Source organism: Pogona vitticeps, chromosome 1 (assembly GCF_051106095.1).
Source record: "Pogona vitticeps strain Pit_001003342236 chromosome 1, PviZW2.1, whole genome shotgun sequence".
Taxonomy (NCBI): domain Eukaryota; kingdom Metazoa; phylum Chordata; class Lepidosauria; order Squamata; family Agamidae; genus Pogona; species Pogona vitticeps.
Genome location: NC_135783.1, coordinates 300,664,594 through 300,683,855, shown reverse-complemented (window position 1 = coordinate 300,683,855; position 19,262 = coordinate 300,664,594). Strand labels below are relative to the sequence as shown.

General features: G+C 41.0%; 1 protein-coding gene across 1 annotated transcript in view; it reads right to left on the bottom strand.

Moving 5' to 3' along the window:
• LOC110079011 (cytosolic phospholipase A2 epsilon) overlaps positions 1–19,262 on the bottom strand; it is a 47,184-nt gene that overhangs the window by 8,832 nt on the left and 19,090 nt on the right. Inside the window, exons 5-13 of the mRNA XM_078387383.1 lie at positions 14,729–14,769; positions 14,226–14,233; positions 13,764–13,798; positions 10,769–10,826; positions 9,945–10,114; positions 9,652–9,738; positions 8,358–8,395; positions 7,719–7,854; positions 860–996 (exon numbers count right to left, since the gene is read on the bottom strand). Of these exons, the coding sequence (XP_078243509.1) occupies positions 860–996; positions 7,719–7,854; positions 8,358–8,395; positions 9,652–9,738; positions 9,945–10,114; positions 10,769–10,826; positions 13,764–13,798; positions 14,226–14,233; positions 14,729–14,769 (710 nt within the window). The remainder of the gene's footprint in view (positions 1–859; positions 997–7,718; positions 7,855–8,357; positions 8,396–9,651; positions 9,739–9,944; positions 10,115–10,768; positions 10,827–13,763; positions 13,799–14,225; positions 14,234–14,728; positions 14,770–19,262) is intronic.

Below are 19,262 nucleotides of genomic sequence, written 5' to 3'. Positions count from 1 at the left end.
TATTGCTGAATTTGGCTGGTCACCTCATCTTTAACACTTATATGGCAAACATGCACAACATAATCCTTTATTGGGAATAACTGTACCTACTGACTTCCATTATTATTATTATTAGCAGTAGCAGTAGCAGTAGCAGTAGCAGCAGTTTTATTTATATGCTGCATTTCTCCCAACAAGGGACCCAAAGCGGTTCACAACATTAAAATTCACACAATTAAAAAACACAGTAAGTTAAATATTAAAAGATAAATTAAACAATATATGATTATAAATTAAATTAAAAGATTAAAACATTAAAACATGGAAAGATTAAAATTATTTGCTGAAATGGGGTTCAGGGATTCAGTTGTAATTGTTAAAAGCCTGCCTGAAGAGATGGGTCTTTAGGTTTCTCCGAAAGGATGACAGGGAAGGGGCCATCTTGATCTCCTGAAGGAGAGTGTTCCATAGCCTAGGAACTTCCACAGAGAAGGCCCTCTCCCGTGTCCCCATCAGCTCAAAAGAACTACCTGACTGTTAGGATTGCAGCCCCAGCCCACCCCCATTCTTCTTAACCCGGACTACATTAGACAAGTCAGAAAGGCATTGAAAGAGTGGTCCCCAACCTTGGGTCTACATATGTTCTTGGACTTCAACTCCCAGAAATCCTGGGCATAAGAGGTGGTGGTGAAGGCTTCTGGGAGTGGTAGTCTAAGAACATCTGGAGGCCCAAGGGTGGGGACCACTGTCATAAGGAATACAAAGCCATTGTCTTGATTTCAAAATAGGTCAGTAGCTCTATTTTAAATTCATCCAGCATATAAACTGATCAAACGTTGCTTATATAACTCTAATTATAACCTCATGTCCATGCTCTTACCATGTTGTTCCAGATAAACCACTAATGTATGTTGCACAGTCTAAGAGATTTAATTTCTGAAGACCTCGTAGGCTTCCATACAATGCCGTTAGTGATCTTGTACTGCCCCCTGTTGTCATAATTGCCACAACTGGAACCTGGATTACATAAAGGAACACATTAGGACACAGAAAGGTGAGACGAGGGTTTGGTCGGGACACACAGAGTCCACGGTGTATGGTTATCTCCTGCTCTTCCTGTAATCTATTTTTATTTTTTCATATATATCTGTAGCAAATCCATTTGGAGACAAAAACATGGGAAGCATGAAGGCGACATGCTGAAACGCTTTTAACAGGGAAGAGGCAGGAAGGAGATTGAAATAATAATATATGGATGGATCAAGATGATTTTCTCAGAAGAAGAGAGAAGAATTGAGATGTGAAGAGAAAAAGTGGGGGGCTGCATTGTGCAGGATTATTTAAAGGGGAAAGACATATAATATCATTGCTATTAATGATGTTACATATAGCACCTATTGCAAAATCCTAAGGGGAAAGAGTCAGAAGGATGGACTGTTCATATGTAAGTGGCTGCAATAAATTGAAGGCTCTGCCAGCTCTTCCTAGCAATGAAAAAGTAATAACTGTTCTTCCCTTCTCTCACTGCTTTCCCATTATTTTTGTTGTTCTCACTTTAAAAGAACCTTCTCATTGCAAGCATCAAGAGGGAATAATTATACATTGTGCTTGATCTTAGCTAAAAGGCAAAGAAGGAACTAAGGGGATGGTTGGAGTCAGCAAGGCTGTGAATCTAGCAGATACACAACCTCTGGTCTTCTCTTGTTTGCATGTTGACCTTGGCAATAAAGCATCTGAAAGATGAGATTGAAGCCCATAGGAACGCATTAATCGGGTTTTAATGCGTTTCTATGGGCTTTTTAAAATCGATGTTTTCGTTCTACAGCGATTTCGCGGGAACGAATTAACATTGTAATGCGGAGCACCACTGTATTTACTTGACTCTATGACTGTGAGTAACTGGTCTGTTATTTCACATGAGCAAGTTTACCTCCAACTAAAGTTGCTGACTCAATACCAGAAAGAAAGAAAGAAACAGAGGTGCAGAGGAGCAATAAGGAGAACAAATGATTAAAAAAACACCTATATTGGGGCAATTAAGAAACAAATTAGACACTACTTCATGATCCTTTAAAATGCCCCGGAGAGCTTTATTTTCTAAATGCTTTCACTATTGTACCCTTGAAGCACTGGCTAAATTCTTAACTGTCTCACACTTTAAAGAAGCAAAACCCAAGAGCCACAGATGAAATCACTTTCTCATCTCTCTGTCCTCCTATGATTTCACATTGTTGTTGTTGTTGTTTAGTTGTTAAGTTGTGTCCGACTCTTCGTGACCCCATGGACCAGAGCACGCCAGGCCCTCCTGTCTTTCACTGCCTCCCAGAGTTGGGTCAAATTCATTCTTGTAGCTTCGATGACACTGTCCAACCATCGCATCCTCTGTCGTCCCCTTCTCCTCTTGCCTACACACTTTCCCAACATCAGGATCTTTTCCAGGGAGTCTTCTCTTCGCATGAGATGGCTAAAGTATTGGAGCCTCAGTTTCAGGATCTGCCCTTCCAGTGAGCACTCAGAGTTGAATTCCTTCAAAATAGAAAGTTTTGTTCTCCTTGCAGTCCAGGGGACTCTCAAGAGTCTCCTCCAGCACCACAATTCAAAAGCATCAATTCTTCGGCGGTCAGCCTTCCTTGTGGTCCAGCTCTCACTTCCCTACATCCCTATGCGGACCTTTGTCGGCAAGGTGATGTCTCTGCTTTTTAAGATGCTTCGAGGTTTGTTACTGCTTTCCTGCCAAGAACCAGGCATCTTTTAATTTCATGCCTGCTGTCACCATCTGCAGTGATGATGGAGCCCAGGACATTAAACTCTGTCACTGCCTCCACGTCTTCCCCTTCTATTTGCCAGGAGGTGATGGGACCAGTGGCCATGATCTTAGTTTTTTTGATGTTGAGCTTCAGACCATTTTTTGTGCCCTCCTCTTTCACCCTCATATCAGAGGTTGTTGATATTTTTCCCGGCAATCTTAATTCCGGCTTGGGATTCATCCAGTCCCGCCTTTCACATGATGTATACTGCATATACAGTGGTGCCTCGCTTAACGAGTGCACCGTACAACGACGAAATCGCATAGCGATCCCTTTTTTGGGATCACTAATGCAATCGCTCAATGAACTTTAGATAGGGAGAAATTCGCTTTGCGAAGATCGGTAAGCGTTTCGCTTACCGATCTTCGCAAAACGAAGCTCCGACGATCAGCTATTTGGTGGACAAAATGGCCGCCGGAAGCCCCAAAATGGCCGCGTTCCAATGTTTAATGCGTTCCAATGTTTAACGCATTAAACGATGTTTAATGCGTTCCAATGGCTTTCCCTGTCCTGTTCAGCGATGTTTCACTATAGCGAAGGTTAATCCGGAACAGATTAACCTCGCTATGCAAGGCACCACTGTAATTTAAATAAGCAGGGGGACAATATATAGCCTTGTTGTACTCCTTTCCGAATTTTGAACCAATCAGTTGTTCCATACCCAGTTCTAACTGTGGCTTCCTTTCCCACATATAGATTTCTTAGGAGATGGATAAAGTGGTCAGGCACTCCCATTTCTTTAAGGACTTGCCATAGTTTGCTGAGGTCCACACAGTCAAAGGCTTTTGCATAGTCAATGAAGCAGAGGTAGATGTTTTTCTGGAGCTCTATGGCTTTCTCCATAATCCAGCGCATGTTAGCAATTTGGTTTCTAGTCCTCTGCCCCATCAAAATCAGCTTATACTTCTGGGAGTTCTTGGTCCACATACTGCTGAAGCCTACCTTGGAGGATTTTGAGCATAACCTTGCTGGCGTGTGAAATGAGTGGAATAGTATGGTAGTTGGAGCATTCTTTGGCACTGCACTTCTTTGGGATTGGGAAGCAGACTGATCTTTTCTAATCCTCTGGTCACTGCTGAGTTTTCCAAATTTGCTGGCATATTGAGTGTAGCACTTTAACAGCATCATCTTTTAAAATTTTAAATAGTTCAACTGGAATGCCAATACCTCCATTGGCCTTGTTGTTAGCCATGCTTTCTAAGGCCCACTTGGCTTTGCTCTCCAGGATGTCTGACTCAAGGTCAACAACCACACTATCTGGGTTGTCCTGGATATCCAGATCTTTCCTCTGTGTATTCTTGTCACCTCTTCTTGATGTTTTCTGCTTCTGTAAGGTCCCTACCATTTTTGTCCTTTATCATGTCCATCTTTGCATAAAATGTTCCTTTAATAGCTCCAATTTTTGAACAGATCTCTTGTTTTTCCCTTTCTATTGTTTTCTTCTATATCTTTGCATTGTTCATGTAAGAAGGCCCTCTTGTCTCTTCTTGCTATTCTTTGGAAGTCCGCATCCAATTTTCTGTAACTTCCCCTATCTCCCTTGCATTTGGTTTCCCTTCTCCTCTCTGCTATTTGTAAGGCCTCATTGGACAGCCACTTTGCTTTCTTGCATTTCCTTTTCTTTGGGATGGTTTTTGTTGCTGCCTCCTGTACAGTGTTATGAGCCTCCATCCATAGTTCTTCAGGCACTCTCTCCACCAAATTGAATTCCTTAAATATGTTCTTCACGTCCACTGTGTATTCATAAGGCATTATACCTGACTAACCCAGTGGTCTTTCCTACTTTCTTCAGTTTAAACTTGAATTTTTCTATAAGAAGCTGATGATAAGAGCCATAATCAGCTCCAGGTCTTGTTTTTACTGACTGTATAGAGCTTCTCCATCTTTGGCTGCAGAGAATATAATTGATCTGATTTCGGTATTGCCCATCTGGTGATGTCCATGTGTAGAGTCACATCTTGTGTTGTTGGAAAAGTGTGTTTGTGATGACCAGCTTGTTCTCTTGACAAAACTCTATTAGCCTTTGTCCTGCTTCATTTTGAACTCCAAGGCCAAACTTACCTGTTGTTCCTTTTATCTCTTGACTCCCTACTTTAGCATTCCAGTCTCCTATAATGAAAAGAATATCTTTCTTTGGTGTCAGTTCTAGAAGGTGTTCTAAGTCTTCATGGAATTGGGCAGCTTCAGCCTCTTCAGCATTGCTGGTTGATGCATAAACTTGGATTACTGTGATGTTGAAAGGTCTGCCTTGGATTCGTATTGACATCATTCTATCATTTTTGAGATTGTATCCCAGTACAGCTTTTCCCACTCTTTTGTTGACTATGAGGGCTACTCCATTTCTTCTATGGGATTCTTGCCCACAATAGTAGATATGGTCATCATCTGAATTGAATTCAACCATTCCTGTCCATTTTAGTTCACTGACTCCCAGGATGTCAATGTTTATTCTTGCCATCTCCTGTTTGACCACACCCAACTTACCAAGGCTCATATATCTTACATCCCAGGTTCCCATGCTGTATTTTTCTTTGCAGAATTGGACTTTCCTTTTACTTACAGGCACGTCCACAGCTGAGCATTCTTTCAGCTTTGGCCCAGCCACTTCATTAGCTCTGGAGCTACTTGTCCTTGTCCTCCGCTCTTCCTCAGTAGCATGTTGGACACCTTCTGACCTGAGGGGCCCATGTTCCAGCGTCATATCTTTTCTGTTCATAGGGTTTTCTTGGCATAATATTAGACTATTTAAGAATATTTGAATTGCTCAATAGAGATAACTTGGGGGAAACTGGGTGTTTATGCACAAAAATGGGGGAAACCCCTTGAGTGGCCTTGCTGTGATCTGTGGACAGTGGTTTATAAATTAAAACTGCCCCTGGCTGAATTTGGATATACAAATCGGAGGAATCAGAAATGGCAACCAACTCTGTTAGCCAACCTACAAGCTTATCCAATGTAATAACTCAAGATTCTTTTAAGAATTAAATGCAGGAGATGCAAACAAATATTATTAAGCAAGTTACAGAACAGATGAAAGCCCAAACTCTAGAAATCAAGGCGGTGACTTTAGGACTCAAAGAGGACATTGGACAAAGTACTCAGAAGATAGACCATTTCACCAAAGGCAGCAGAAAAAGACCAGCAATTAAAAATATACAGGATAAGAAGGAAATGGGTCTACCAATGGATTGGTGGGCAATGCTAAAATTAGAATTAAGATTTAAGAAAGATAAGCAATGGGCTTTTATAAGGGGAAGGGGAAGGTGGATGAGTTGTGGACTCACACTACCATGTTTCCCCAAAAATAAGACAGGGTCTTATATTAATTTTTGCTCCAAAAATGCATTAGGGCTTATTTTCAGGGGATGTTTTAATTTTTTTATGTACAACAATCTACATTTATTCAAATACAGTCATGTCATCTTCTTCTGGTTGCTGCACAATGCTGGACAATGCTGGAGGACGGGGTTTCACTTAACTAGGGCTTATTTTTGGGGTAGGGCTTATATTAATGAGCATCCTGAAAAATCATACTAGGGCTTATTTTCAGGTTAGGTCTTATTTTCGGGGAAACAGAGTAGTGATAAGATTATACAAAAATGTATACACATCTATACATCTGCCTGCTAATCTATTCATGATATGAAGCAAACACACACCACAGTGCTCATGTTCTATGTATTCTGATCTTAATTTGCTTGTTAAACATGTTCTATCCTATGCTGGCTGTGTACCCTCAAGTCCTCATGCATCACCAATAAAACAATCTGAAAGATTTGCCTATTAACCAATTAGCTGATAAGTAAATCCATGCTAAATATATCTGGATATTATAAGAATCTTCAGACAGCACCTTTCTAAAGAAAGTCTGCAGTAATTCTGAATTTAGTAAACAACTAAAGATGACCCACCTTCAGTAACAACATCCTCCATTACACTAACACATAAGAACAATCCATCACAAGCACTTGCTCATTATAATTAGATGTCATCACTTTTGAAAAAATCAAGAGCAACAGGATCAACAGTAGGAAGAGTAACCATAGGGAGATGGGGAAGATGAGGAAGAAAAGGAAAAGAATGAGAAAAAAGGGAGGATGAAGAAAAAGAAGAGGTGAGAATGAGGAGGCAGAAGAAACTAAGAGGATGTGGAGGATGAAGAAGTGGTAGAAGGAGGAGGGAAAAGAAAAAAAGAAGCACAGATTGATGGTCAACAGAAAAATTTCCTAAAAAATAAACACAACAAAATTTGATGTATTAACTTCTTTGGGGCAAAGAAATTTCTATTCCACTTATTGCCTGCTTTTTGAGTCTCTGAACAAAAGCACTCTTAGTGACTGGTTCCTCTATTCCCTCTATTCCCTCTCTGTTCCCTGTACCTCCACTTCTGTACCTGCCTGAGCTGAAAAAGAGAAGTAGAATATAGATGATCATACACTTCAAAATTCTAAAGAGTTCCAAACTGGAAGCTTTATGGGGCCAACCAAGCAAATACCAACCTCTGGAAGTGTCCATCCAAAGTGGAGTAATGCCTCTGGTTTCCAACTTGGAAAACCATTCTGAAAGGGTACTATGGTAGCACATAATACCAAGGTGAATCAACAAGACTATTTTAAGATTAAAGCAAATCTTCCTTGTTACACATCATCATATAGGGTGACCAAGGTAATCTTAGGGCCAAACTAGATTTGAATTATGATTGAAAAGGATCTAGTCTACCATCATCTGTTTAAGGTCCTGCCCAGAAAAGGGACCTTCACAACTGTTCTAAAAGTATACAGATCTTCTAGGCAAGGGTAGATTACTTAAGAAGCAGTCTTAGCACTGCCTTACCATATCTATTTAGAATACAATTGCATTTACCTACATATATTCCTCTACAAACCTGACATTCTTTGGAATCCTGGTCAGTCGCTTGACCTGATTACATACCTCGTGATCTTGTAGGTCCTTTTCTAGTCCAAGAACCTTTTTGAAACCATCAGCAACAATGATCTTCCTTTTGTTCAAGAATTCCTTTTCCTGGGGACAAAGGTCACATTCCAAGCGAACATCGAGGCCTCTCTGACTAGAAAACACACATAAAGAAAGAAATGCAGCATGTATATTAGCATTTGAATCTGTTTAGAGATGTCTTGAAAGTAATCCTACATTGATCATCAGTACAGTGGGTAGCAAGACAAGAATCACTAGTTTTTTTTTTAAATCAGCAAACAACATGTATGCGATGGCTTTACACAGCATTAGTTTGGGATATATACAATGCTGCCAGAGTTAAACCAGAGATGTGTGATTTACTCAAGCTGGCAGGTACACCATTTCCTCTCATTATAAAATAAAATTGTTTAATTGATACAAGCCTTGTATATTCACTAAACATAATTTTGGACTAAGTATTCAAAGTACATCTATGTTATTAATTTTTATTCTCTCCATACATATATAATACAGTATCCCACTTTAAATCAATGCATGTTTAGCTAATTTCCCTTATGATATTTTTCCAAGAGACAAAGAGAGAAATAGGTAAAATGGTAGCCATTACCATCCAAGAGAGGATAGATCTCTTACCAGTCTTCTGTCTTCACATGCAAAGCAAATGTATTACTCTGAAAATCCAGAATGTGAATTTGTTATTAATGCTTTTCAGTCCTAGGAATCCATTGTAAACACTGTCCTTTAGGCACTATGCATAAAGACTCTGAATCCTGTTCCAGCTTAGGAGAGATATGTAAAAAGACTTTGGAAACACATTGTTTGCTGACTTGGTAACTGTAGGCATAAAATTAGATCCAGATTCCAATAAATACTTCAAGGACACAATCTCTGTTCTTTCTGGCATCAGTGTTCTTTCTGAGAAGTTTTTAAAAATCATATGTCATTTGTAACTTAAGGAGAACAATCCTTCTTTATTATGGGTTTACTCACTGAACAATGCAGTGACTATTGCAGGTTTATAATTGCTGATTTCTGAGACAATTTCAGCCACTTGACTAAAAGATTCCTTCTTTGTCAAAGGCACTTCCACTTATGAACGGCAAAGTTGCTGTTTCCTCTACGGGCCCTCCTTTGTACAGTAGAAGGCAACACTCGAGGCAACCAATGAATGATTTTTCTCCTCATGCATGAGCAGAAATGCACTATCTTCTTGCAGGTGGTCAATGAATTTAAGTCTCTGATTCTGTATCTGTTGTTCTAACCAGTCAGTTTTGTTCACACATGTTTTTTCCCAAACACAACTTGTGTTGAATGCTTTAAACTGCTAAGGTAAACATGTATTCCATAATTTCTTCCTTCTGCATTACATTTTTATTCCTCAAAAGCAGACAAAATAATTAGCAACAGGGTGTGATCAGAGAGAGGGAGAGGTGTGTGTTCGATCTCACAAGAAAGGGTCACTTTGTAGGCAGCAACCTCCCTTAAAGTGACTCTTCTGTCTGTCTGGGAATCGTTCTAGCTTTTACCCACTAAAATAGTAACCCTACAAATGGAACAAAAAGGTCCAGCTTGGGCATGGACTGGGATCAAGCTGAAGCACAATTCCCTGCTTTGTAATCACCAGGGACTAGATTGCACTGGACGGCTCCAAAAGTGATCCAAAATATGACCTATTTCCCTGTGTGATCACTTAGTCAACTGACCACTAACTGATTGAGACTACAGGACCAGGATTACTCTGGTTATATTTTTTCTTTTCAATGCAGAGCACACGTAATATTGTCTATCATCTACCTAATCAAAGCCAACGGTAATGATGGATTGGTCTGCATAATCTCATATTCCACAGAGCGGGAGAAAACAAATTCCTATTCAAACACAAGTAGTTAAAAGTATTATGCAAGATGAGAACCAAGACAGTTCTTACCTCTGCTAGTACTATGTTCTTGCTTCTAGGAATTGAATTAATTTCCACTTTTAAGGGTCTTTCCTCTTTATTATAGGAACATCGGCCCTAGGAAGATAAATATGATTTTTTTTACCAGAACTTTTGAAAATTTTGATTTTGATGTACCTAGCTTGTCTGTCTATCAAATGCACCAGCAGATCTGCAACATGAATAGTCTCTTAATAGCTTAAAAATCATCAATAAGAGAGGGGGAAAAGCGGGAACAAACAGGAATCTTTTTACAGTTAATGCAAGGTTGCTGAACAACTTACAATGGCATAATCTAGGCCCTTCTTTGGTAGTTTAATGTCAAGGGTTTGATGTTTATATTTGACAAAGTGGAATGTGGTCTGACACGTTGGCCTCAGGCAGAAGTTAGAGCCAAAATTGAACTCCCGGTGTCTTTCATAGGATCCTTTCACTGTAAGAGCCAGTCTTTGTTCTAAAAGAAAGCAAAGAGTTTTCTCAAAAATTAAGTTGTGTTTGAGGACAGTCTCATGTACAAAGTGTGACAGTAGTTCAGCTGGCAGGTATCTAGCCCATGGACTAAAGGAAGGAGATAAAATGTCAACGTTGTTGCTTTTTCACATATAAGCAAGGTATCCAGGGAGTATGCTGAATGTTTTTAATGATAAGTGCACTTCCTAGAAACCTCTGGGTACTCAGTTCTCCTTAAAAATAAGCCAGATTTCCCCTCTCCACTTTGCCCAAGTGTAACAAAGTGATAAGTTTCCTGCCATTACTATACTGGTAGTGAATTCCGCAAAGGCAGAATTTCCTGAGAGATGGGGAGAAGAAAACTAGAAGTAGCCCACCCCAGTATGAAATTGTACTAAGTATTCCTATAGAGTGGTCCTTGGCCCGATTGGTCGTATATTTACTTGCTAGCTAGCTAGCAAACTAACTAGCAAACTAAATAGCAAACTAACTAGCTAAATGAATGAATGAATGAATGAATGAATGAATGAATGAATAAATAAATAAATAAATAAATAAATAAATAAATAAATAAATAAATAAATAAATAAATAAATAACATGCATCACAAGGTATAAAGTTGTGAGAGAATTCTTTCTTAATGAAATAAAAATCTTACTTGATTTTTTTGCCTTTTTCTTCTCCACCTCACATTCCAAACAGCAAACTTGGCGGGACTGTAGAAATGTAAGGAAGCACAGCAGAAGAATATTTATTGTGAATTTAACTAAAAGAAAAACATTCTTTTTTTCTTCTTCACCAGCCTTCAGAAAGGACAAGGTCAGAACTTTTAACCACTAGAATCTTATTCATTTCTTAAGATCAATGGAGACCACTTAGGTTGAGGGGAACACATAAGCACTATTCCCTCTACCATCATGAACCCAGAAACACAACTGTTTGAATAGAGAGAGGCTGCATAATCTCTCTGTGTGAGCCCAAGCCCTACAGAATCAGGGTCCTGCTTGCACAGAGAGACTGCATGAGCAGAGCAGTCTCTCTTTGTTCAAACAGTCATGTTTCCATGTTCAAAGAATGATGGAGGAGGCAGGGTTAGCATTCTTCCCTCAATGCCTATGGGCTCTGCACACCTCTTAAAAACTAAACAGGCTTAAGAATATTTTCTATAACAAATATATAGCTGAATGAGAAGGTTCTTCTACCTAATCCTTGAAATCTTCAGATATAAATACCGGTAGTTAAAAAAATTCTGTAAATAAATAAAATAGGTAGTCAATAAGTATTTTCTACAGGGTTTCAATATTTTGAAATGGAAAGGGGTGAAAATACTGAGAGGCAGACATATGTCCTTAAGAGGCATGCTCTGTTAACATCCATGGAAAGATCTGCATTTTAGTTAGAATTCCTCTGGTGTGAGAAAAGTTAAACAGGAGGCATATTATCTGAAAGAAGGACAGGACTGTCGTGGTGTCCATATTGTGTCAACACTGTGCACAGCAAATAACTAGGAACATATTGACTATGTAGAGCAGACAATGTTCAACAAAAGCAAAATCCCCCAGAATGATCCTAAACTGAAGGCATTGTTCCATTTAGCTATAAAAGTTATTACTATTGTGTTTTTCCAGTCATAGTGAAAACTATTCTTGTTGAGTCCTGCATGGAAATTGTAATTTTGCCTCTGTTCAATTATGTGAAACTGGAAATTTGGAGAGAATGCTGGGCACACATATTTGCTCCTTCCACTTCCAACGTCCTCATGTTGACAGGGATCATTTCTTGGTATTCAGTTGAACATGCCTAAAGTGCTGTATGTGTTCAAGTCCCTAACATGGAGGAATTTCAGTGTGTTCAACTGAATGTGGTTAGCTCTCTTTCTAGAAGTACAGTTTACAATGCATGTACAGGGCTTATGTCTGTAGGCCTTCACTGAGTGTAGGTATCCTTCAGTCTTGAAAGACTATGATAACATGCTCTGAATTGAGGTCTTGGAACAATATCTAAGAGGCCGAGAGTGACAATCCCTTCCACATTGAAGACAATTTGACCCCTTTCCAGCTCCCTGATTTTGCTGGTTTTGGGACTGCCTCTGTGCCTCGGCCTGCTGGACAAGGGTCTCTTCAAATTGGGAGAGGCCATGATGCACCGCCTGCCTCCTGGCTGAAAGCTCAGAGGTCAAAGTTTCCCATCTGTTGAGGTTCATTCCTAATGCCTTCAGATCCCATTTGCAGATGTCCTTGTATTGCAGCTGTGGTCTTCCTCTGGGGCACTTTCCCTGCACTAATTCTGTATACAGGAGATCTTTTGGAATCCAACCATCAGCCATTCTCACAACATACCCAAGCCAATGTAGATGTCACTGTTTCAGTAATGTATACATGCTAAAAATTCCAGCTCGTTCTGGGACTACTCTCTTTGGACCTTTGTCCTGCCAGGTGATACCAAAAATGCATTGGAGACAATGCATATGGAACGTGTTCAGCTTCCTCTCCTGCCATGCACAAAGGGTTCAGGTCTCGCTGCAAGAGTGTGCTCAGGACACAGGCTCTATAGACCTAGATCTTGGTATATGCAGTCAGCTTCTTATTAAGCCATATTCTCTTTGTGAGTCTAGAGAACATGGTAGCTGCTTTGCCAATGCGTTTATCCAGCTTGACATCTAGGGAGAAAGTGTCAGAGATAGTTGAGCCAAGATATGCAAAGTCATGAACAACCTCCAATTCTTCTGTAGAGATGGTACTAGAGGGAGGTGAGTCCACGCCATGACCCATGACTTATGTTTTCTTCAGGCTGATTGTTAATCCAAAGTCTTGGCAGGCCTTTCTAAAATGATTTGTAAGTTGTTGGAGGCCTTCAGCAGAATGGGCAACAACAACTGCATCATTGGAGAACAGGAAATTCCCCCATGCATTTCAGCTGGACTTTGGTCTTCACTCTCAATCTAGAGAGATTAAAGAGCTTTCCATCTGATCTAGTCTGGAGGTAGACACCTTCTGTTGCAGTTCCAAAGGTGTGCTTCAGCATGACAGCAAAAAAGATCCATGTCATCAGTAATTTCCCCCATGGGGAAAGTGATCCATCTGCAGAAGACACATTACTGCTTGTTTTGTAGGCTCTGCATGCATGCAAGAACCCCAGAATTCCCTTTCACACAGAGAAAATAATAGCAATTAGAAGGAGGTAGGTGTTCCCCTCTACTGTGGTGATTCTGTCCATATGACGAAAATCTGACCAGGACTCCAGACATTAGCTCTGTCCAGTCATTGCCTACCCATTTGTTGTCATGATACTTTGAGGAAGCAACTGCCCTTTTCTCTCTCTGTTGTCTCTTTCCCCACAAGGAGAGCTGACATATTTGAAGAAGAGAAACTCTTGTTTATGTGTTGGCTCTAAACTTGAGCAAGAACCTTGATTTTCAAGTGGTGAGAGGATAGTTGCTCCTCTCAAACCTTTTTGTAATGATTGGGTAGTTAGTAACTGGATATGGCTAATTAGGTATTGAAGGCAAGAGAAGGAAAGTGACATTCAGTTTCTTTACACTGCCCTCTCAGAGGAAATAATGAGTTGCAGACTTGGATGTAATGTATAATATTTTTGTGTTACCTGCCCTAGATATCTATGGTGAAAGAAAGAAGATATAAAATAAAAGTTACCAGAAGAACGCCATTCGTAATGATAGTTTCGAGGACTCTTGAACTAAAAAAGGCAAATGGAATAGAGTTATTTTTAATACAGTATATGTATATAATTGTAGTTAAAAACATAAAAACAGACCTGATAGATTTCACCTGAGACCTTTCTAGCCCAGTGTTTAGTTTCCACAATAGTCTACGAGATGTATGTGGGAAGCCCAGAAGCAGGTGATGAACACAATAGTGTTCTCCCCATTTCCTTTCCTTCCCCAAGAATTGGTATTTAGAGAAGGAGGTCATATATAGCCATCAGGTCTGGAGCCATTCATAGCCTTTTTCTCCATGACACTGTCTAATTCTCTTTAAAGGTCCTTCTTACATTCCTTGACTAAAAATTATTTTAGTCATTTGCTGAAAAGGTGAGATCAAAAGTAGAACAGGAAATCTAAAAGAACATGTTCTCATGGGCCCTCATTACAGAACAGTCCAGCCTCTTTGATGGTGCAGATTCCCCACTTCTAAAAACTCAATCTGTTTTGTAGGTTTATAGTCTAAGTAGGTGGTCCATAGTCCAAACATGTTGACTAGAGATGGAGATATTTGTATGTGAATAACCCTGCACAGCTGGATTTAACTTGTGCGCCCACCAGTGGTGGCCCCTCTCTTCCTTCCAATCGCTCCCAGAGCTCTGCTCGGCTAGCCACTCCTGGCAATAGGAGGGAGGACAAGTCTGAGTCACTAGCTGAGCAGTGCTCTGGGAGTGATTGGAAGGAAGAGAGGGGCCACCACCGGCAGATGCATGAGTGGATGGTCCGGCCCCAAGGACTGGACCCTTGTTAAGTCTGTGTGGATGTACTTGTACTGTATTTGTATACATCTCTAATCTTGACACCTGGAAGTGAGATGCCGCCTCTGCTCACACCACAAACTGCCCTTGGAGTGACAAATATAGCTTTACATATTCTGTAGCATGTGATTTTACTCACCTGTTTTGTAACTCAAACTCTATCTCCAGCTCCTCATGGTCCTAAAATTAAAAAAAAACCACAACTGAATGAATACAAAGACTTTTCAACAGTCTAACCTATCCAGTTTGGACGTGTACTATGCATGCAGTTTGCAATCTCAGTAAACTAATGGATAATAGTAAATGCATGGATGTAGTTTAGAATTTTCTGTGAAATATTTGTATTGTTTAAGATACAGAACCTAAAATTTCAGTCTTTCTGAACCTTGATGAGGTAATTGGTTACTCTGGATGAAACCTAATAGAACTATTATCACCTGAACAGACCTTTTCCTCTATATGACTCTGGCACGTCCTTAAACAAATACCGTGTTTCCCTGAAAATAAGACAGGGTCGTATATTAATTTTTGCTCCAAAAAACACAAAATTTCAGGAAATTTTTTATTTTACAGTCATGTCATCTTCTGGTTGCTGCACAATGGTGGAGGGTGGGGTTTCACTTAGCTAGGGCTTACCATATTTGCCGGCGTATAAGACAACTTTTTTGGCCCAAAAACATGCCTCCAAGTGGGGGGGAGTCGTCCTATACACCAGGTGCACTTCAGTTGGGCCAGGGAAGGAGCCACCGCTGCAGCTGTTGAGTGAGTGACGCGGGGCTGCGCCGGCCGGGGAGGTAGGCAGGCAGGCAGGTGGTCAGTCCGGAGGGAGGGAGGGAAGCAGAGCCAGCCATGCCTGAGTGGCCAGAACCTGCCGCCGGGCTGCCTGCTGCGCCGCTGAGCCAGCTGCCCGCTCTCCTGCCCACCGCCGGATAGCCGCTTCCCCTCCTCCTCCTCCGCTGCCACCGCCCGCCCACTCGCTTCCCCTCCTCCTCGCCCTTCTCCTCGCTGGCCATGAACTTCCAGGGTGGGCCTGGGCAGAGCCCTGGGCAGCCGCCACCGATGCCGCAGCAGAGCCATCCACTCTATATTTTGAGTGGAAATGTTGGGGGGGGGGTCGTCTTATACGCCCAGTCATCTTGTACGCCAGCAAATACGGTATTTTTTGGGTAGGGCTTATATTACGAGCATCCTGAAAAATCATACCAGGTCTTATTTTCAGGTTAGGTCTTATTTTCAGGGAAACAGGGTAGCAGAATGTAACTAGAGATGAGCACGAACCTTGGTTCGGAGGTTTGTGTTGGTTTGTACGTACAGCACCACAGGTGCCATGCATTCCTTTTCCCTGCCTCCCCAGCTGCATCCTCCAACTCACCATCTGGCTCATTCTCCTCTCCTCCTCTTCTTCAGCTGTTCAACCAGTCTCCAGCAGGAGCACGGGCTTCCCTGTACCACCTCCTTAGCTGATCGCCCTCTTATCCAAGGACACATGCTCCTGCCGGGGACTGCTTGAACAGCTGAAGGAGAGTACACTCCAGGTGGTGAGTGAGTCATTGGCCAGAAAGGCATGGAAGGGAATGAACAAGACCTGTGGTGCCATATGTACAAGCTGGCGCAAACCTCCGAACTAAGGTTCATGCCCATCTCTAAGGTCTTAAGATAATCTTCCTCCCAAAATTTAGCACCACCATTTTTAATATCTCACCTGATGAAGGGAATATATCCCCAGAAATGTGTACACTTTTGTATGCCTCTACACACATTTTGCATTTTTTTTTGGTGGCCATATGTAGTTTGGACTGTAAAGCAGTTTATACCTTTGGCCCTGTTTTGTGTTTGTGGAATGGCATGGCAGCCACGAGGGATACGCATGCAATCCATGTCCCAAAGCTCCCTGATTAGGTCTTGGTGAGAAAGAAATCATGAGGAAGGAAAATAGAAGAGCTCCATTTCTAGCTTCCCCTATTGAACATCCAATAGGTGGCACTGTAACATTTAAAAAGAGAGATGTATGCCAAGTTCCGGATTCAAACTAGCCTATAGGCTTATCGCATTTTCTGTAAAAATGTTCCACCAGGAAGCAAAAGTCACCTACTTGCCATAGCATGAGGTTTCCCTCACTTCTGAATCTTACATTTAGCGTGCTTCATGCTGCAATAGTCATTTGAAGACATCTCTTGTATAGGGATATTCAACATACCCCTGCACTTACAACCAAACTGGTTCTTGAATGATGAACACAAAGCAGTCCATTGTAACTTGAACCTTTTTTCCCCTGTAGGTGTAATGTTACGAATAGGGATTTTGTTCTGAAAATGATTTTGCATCAGTTGACATGAAAATAAAGGGGAAAGCAAAGGCTTTCCTTACGCTTTTTGATGATTTAACACTAAGCACATCCCATCTTTTCTCCTCAGACACAGTGAAAGGCAGGAAAAGTCTGTGCAGCTGCTGACTGAGTCAGCTGGCATACTACCAGTTGTCTTGTTCCCAACCCTAGTTATCAGTTGGTTATAAATAACAAGTCAGGATGTCATTGGGGGTATTGTCCACAACCACAAGGCTCTGCAAAGCTGGAGGTTGCATGTTGGGGAAAAGTTATTAATGTTTTTGGATAGGGGAACTCTATGCTCCTCATCTTGTCTAGCTAGGAAAACCACCGTTCTTGAGAATAGTATCAAAGCTGGACATTGCCTTGCAGGGGGTAAGACAGAATAGGGAGAGGGATCAAAAAGAATTTTGTTGCATTCAAATGTTTTGATAAAAGTGGCCGTTTTGCATCACCTGGCTTTTAATCACAAGACAAAATAAATTTTGCTTCTGATATCCACAATTTTGAAAGGCTTGTAGTCTGTTTTGGAGGAGATAAAAATATACCCCAAATGATGTGTCTGCTTAAAAATTTGAATGGCTAGAATGCATAACCTGCACAAACTTGTGAAACTACCTTTATAATTAAAGGTGTGTAGTTACTAGTGTGTAGTAAAAGTGCTGCCATGGCTGTGGAGCGGATGACAAGGTAAACAGGAGATGAGTTTTGAACCACAGGCCAGCAGCTTGTAGCACTCAGATTTTTTTCTCTCTAAAGGGAACTTGTATAGCAACTGCTTTCTTTTCTTTTTAAAATTATAACTGTAGCAGTCTATTTAGGGGTCTTTGAAGTATAACTACCTACTTTTTCCACAAACAATCTGCTTCTTCATTTGTGAAAAAGCAGATTGTTATTCACAAAAGTTCACACTGGAATAAATTTTATTTGTCTTAAAGGGGACAAAATACTGCTGTGTTTTTTTTTTCTGTGTTTGTTTTTGCACAAACGAACACAAGCTAACTGAGAAGTGTTTTACCGTTCCCTTCCTCTGGGGGTGCCCTGGGACTGTGCAGCTCGGCCAGGGCTACATAGCCTGGCACTTCTCCCAGGAGGCACAGTGGACGATCAAATTCTCAACCTCTGCATTAGCAGCCAAGTAATCCATGGAGGAAGGCAAGGTGTGGCCAAGTATTGGTCCTTATTTTATTTATTTATTATTCGATTTCTACCCCACCCCTCTAGACAGAGTCTACTCGGGGCAGTTTATAAGCAGTTATAAAACATCATTAAAAGTCATCAAAGCAATCACATAATTAAATCAACAAATTTAAAAGTTCAAGATGGGGAAAAGGAAAACTAAAAAGAAAAAAAATCAAGTGTTGGCTGGAGGGAAGGCCTGCCTAAAGAGCCAAGTCTCTAACTGACTCTTAAAAACACCCAGCGAGGGAGCCAGGGCGATTTCCAACGGCAAGGTATTCCATAGTCGAGGGGCCACTGCCGAGAAGGCCCGGTTTCTTGTTCTTTCTTTCCGGGCCTCTCTCGGCGTTAGGCCCCTCTGCCGTCTTTCCTGGCTAAAATGAATGACTCAGATAGATCTAGGTTCCGCCATGTATCGAGGTCCTAAACCGTTTAGGGCTTTATAAGTCAGCATTAACATTTTGAAGTGGATGCGGAAACAAATGGGAAGTCAATGCAAGGTGGCCAGGGTGGGAGTGATATGCTGGTATTTTCTCGTCCCAGTGATAAGTCTGGCCGCCGCATTTTGCACCACAGTCATTCTGTCAAATCCATGGCTGCTCTGGTATATGAACCAGTTTCTTCAGCCAAAGTTCAATATAGTAACCACTGCATTGCTTTTTGTCAGGCTGCTACACTTTGGCTGGGATTCCCAGTGTGGTTCAGTGGACAGAGTAATGGACAGAGACTCAGGAGAACTGGGTTTGAATCCCTCCTCAGCCATGGAAACTCACTGTAGATGCTGAACTGGTAAAACCTCTCCTTAAATATCTCACTTACCTTGAAGGTCCTGTTAGGATGGCTGTAAGTCAGTTCCAATTTGAAGGCATTTTTTAAAAACAATACTTTGCGTATCAACTCATGCTAATAGAGTAGTATTCAATAAACAACTACTCTTAGGGTTTCGATATAGCAACACAGCTCCCTGTATTTTTTGACTCTGATGACTGATGTTGCTAAAATAATGGGGGTTGTCATGGTTATCTCTTGCCACTACATTACTCAGAAACAAGCTGTTTGTAATACAAATAGGATGCCAAATGTTATTTTGCTTAATTGATCATTGAAATTACAGATTATATGTACATCAAAGGGACAGATCATGGGATTCAGATATTTAGGCAATGTC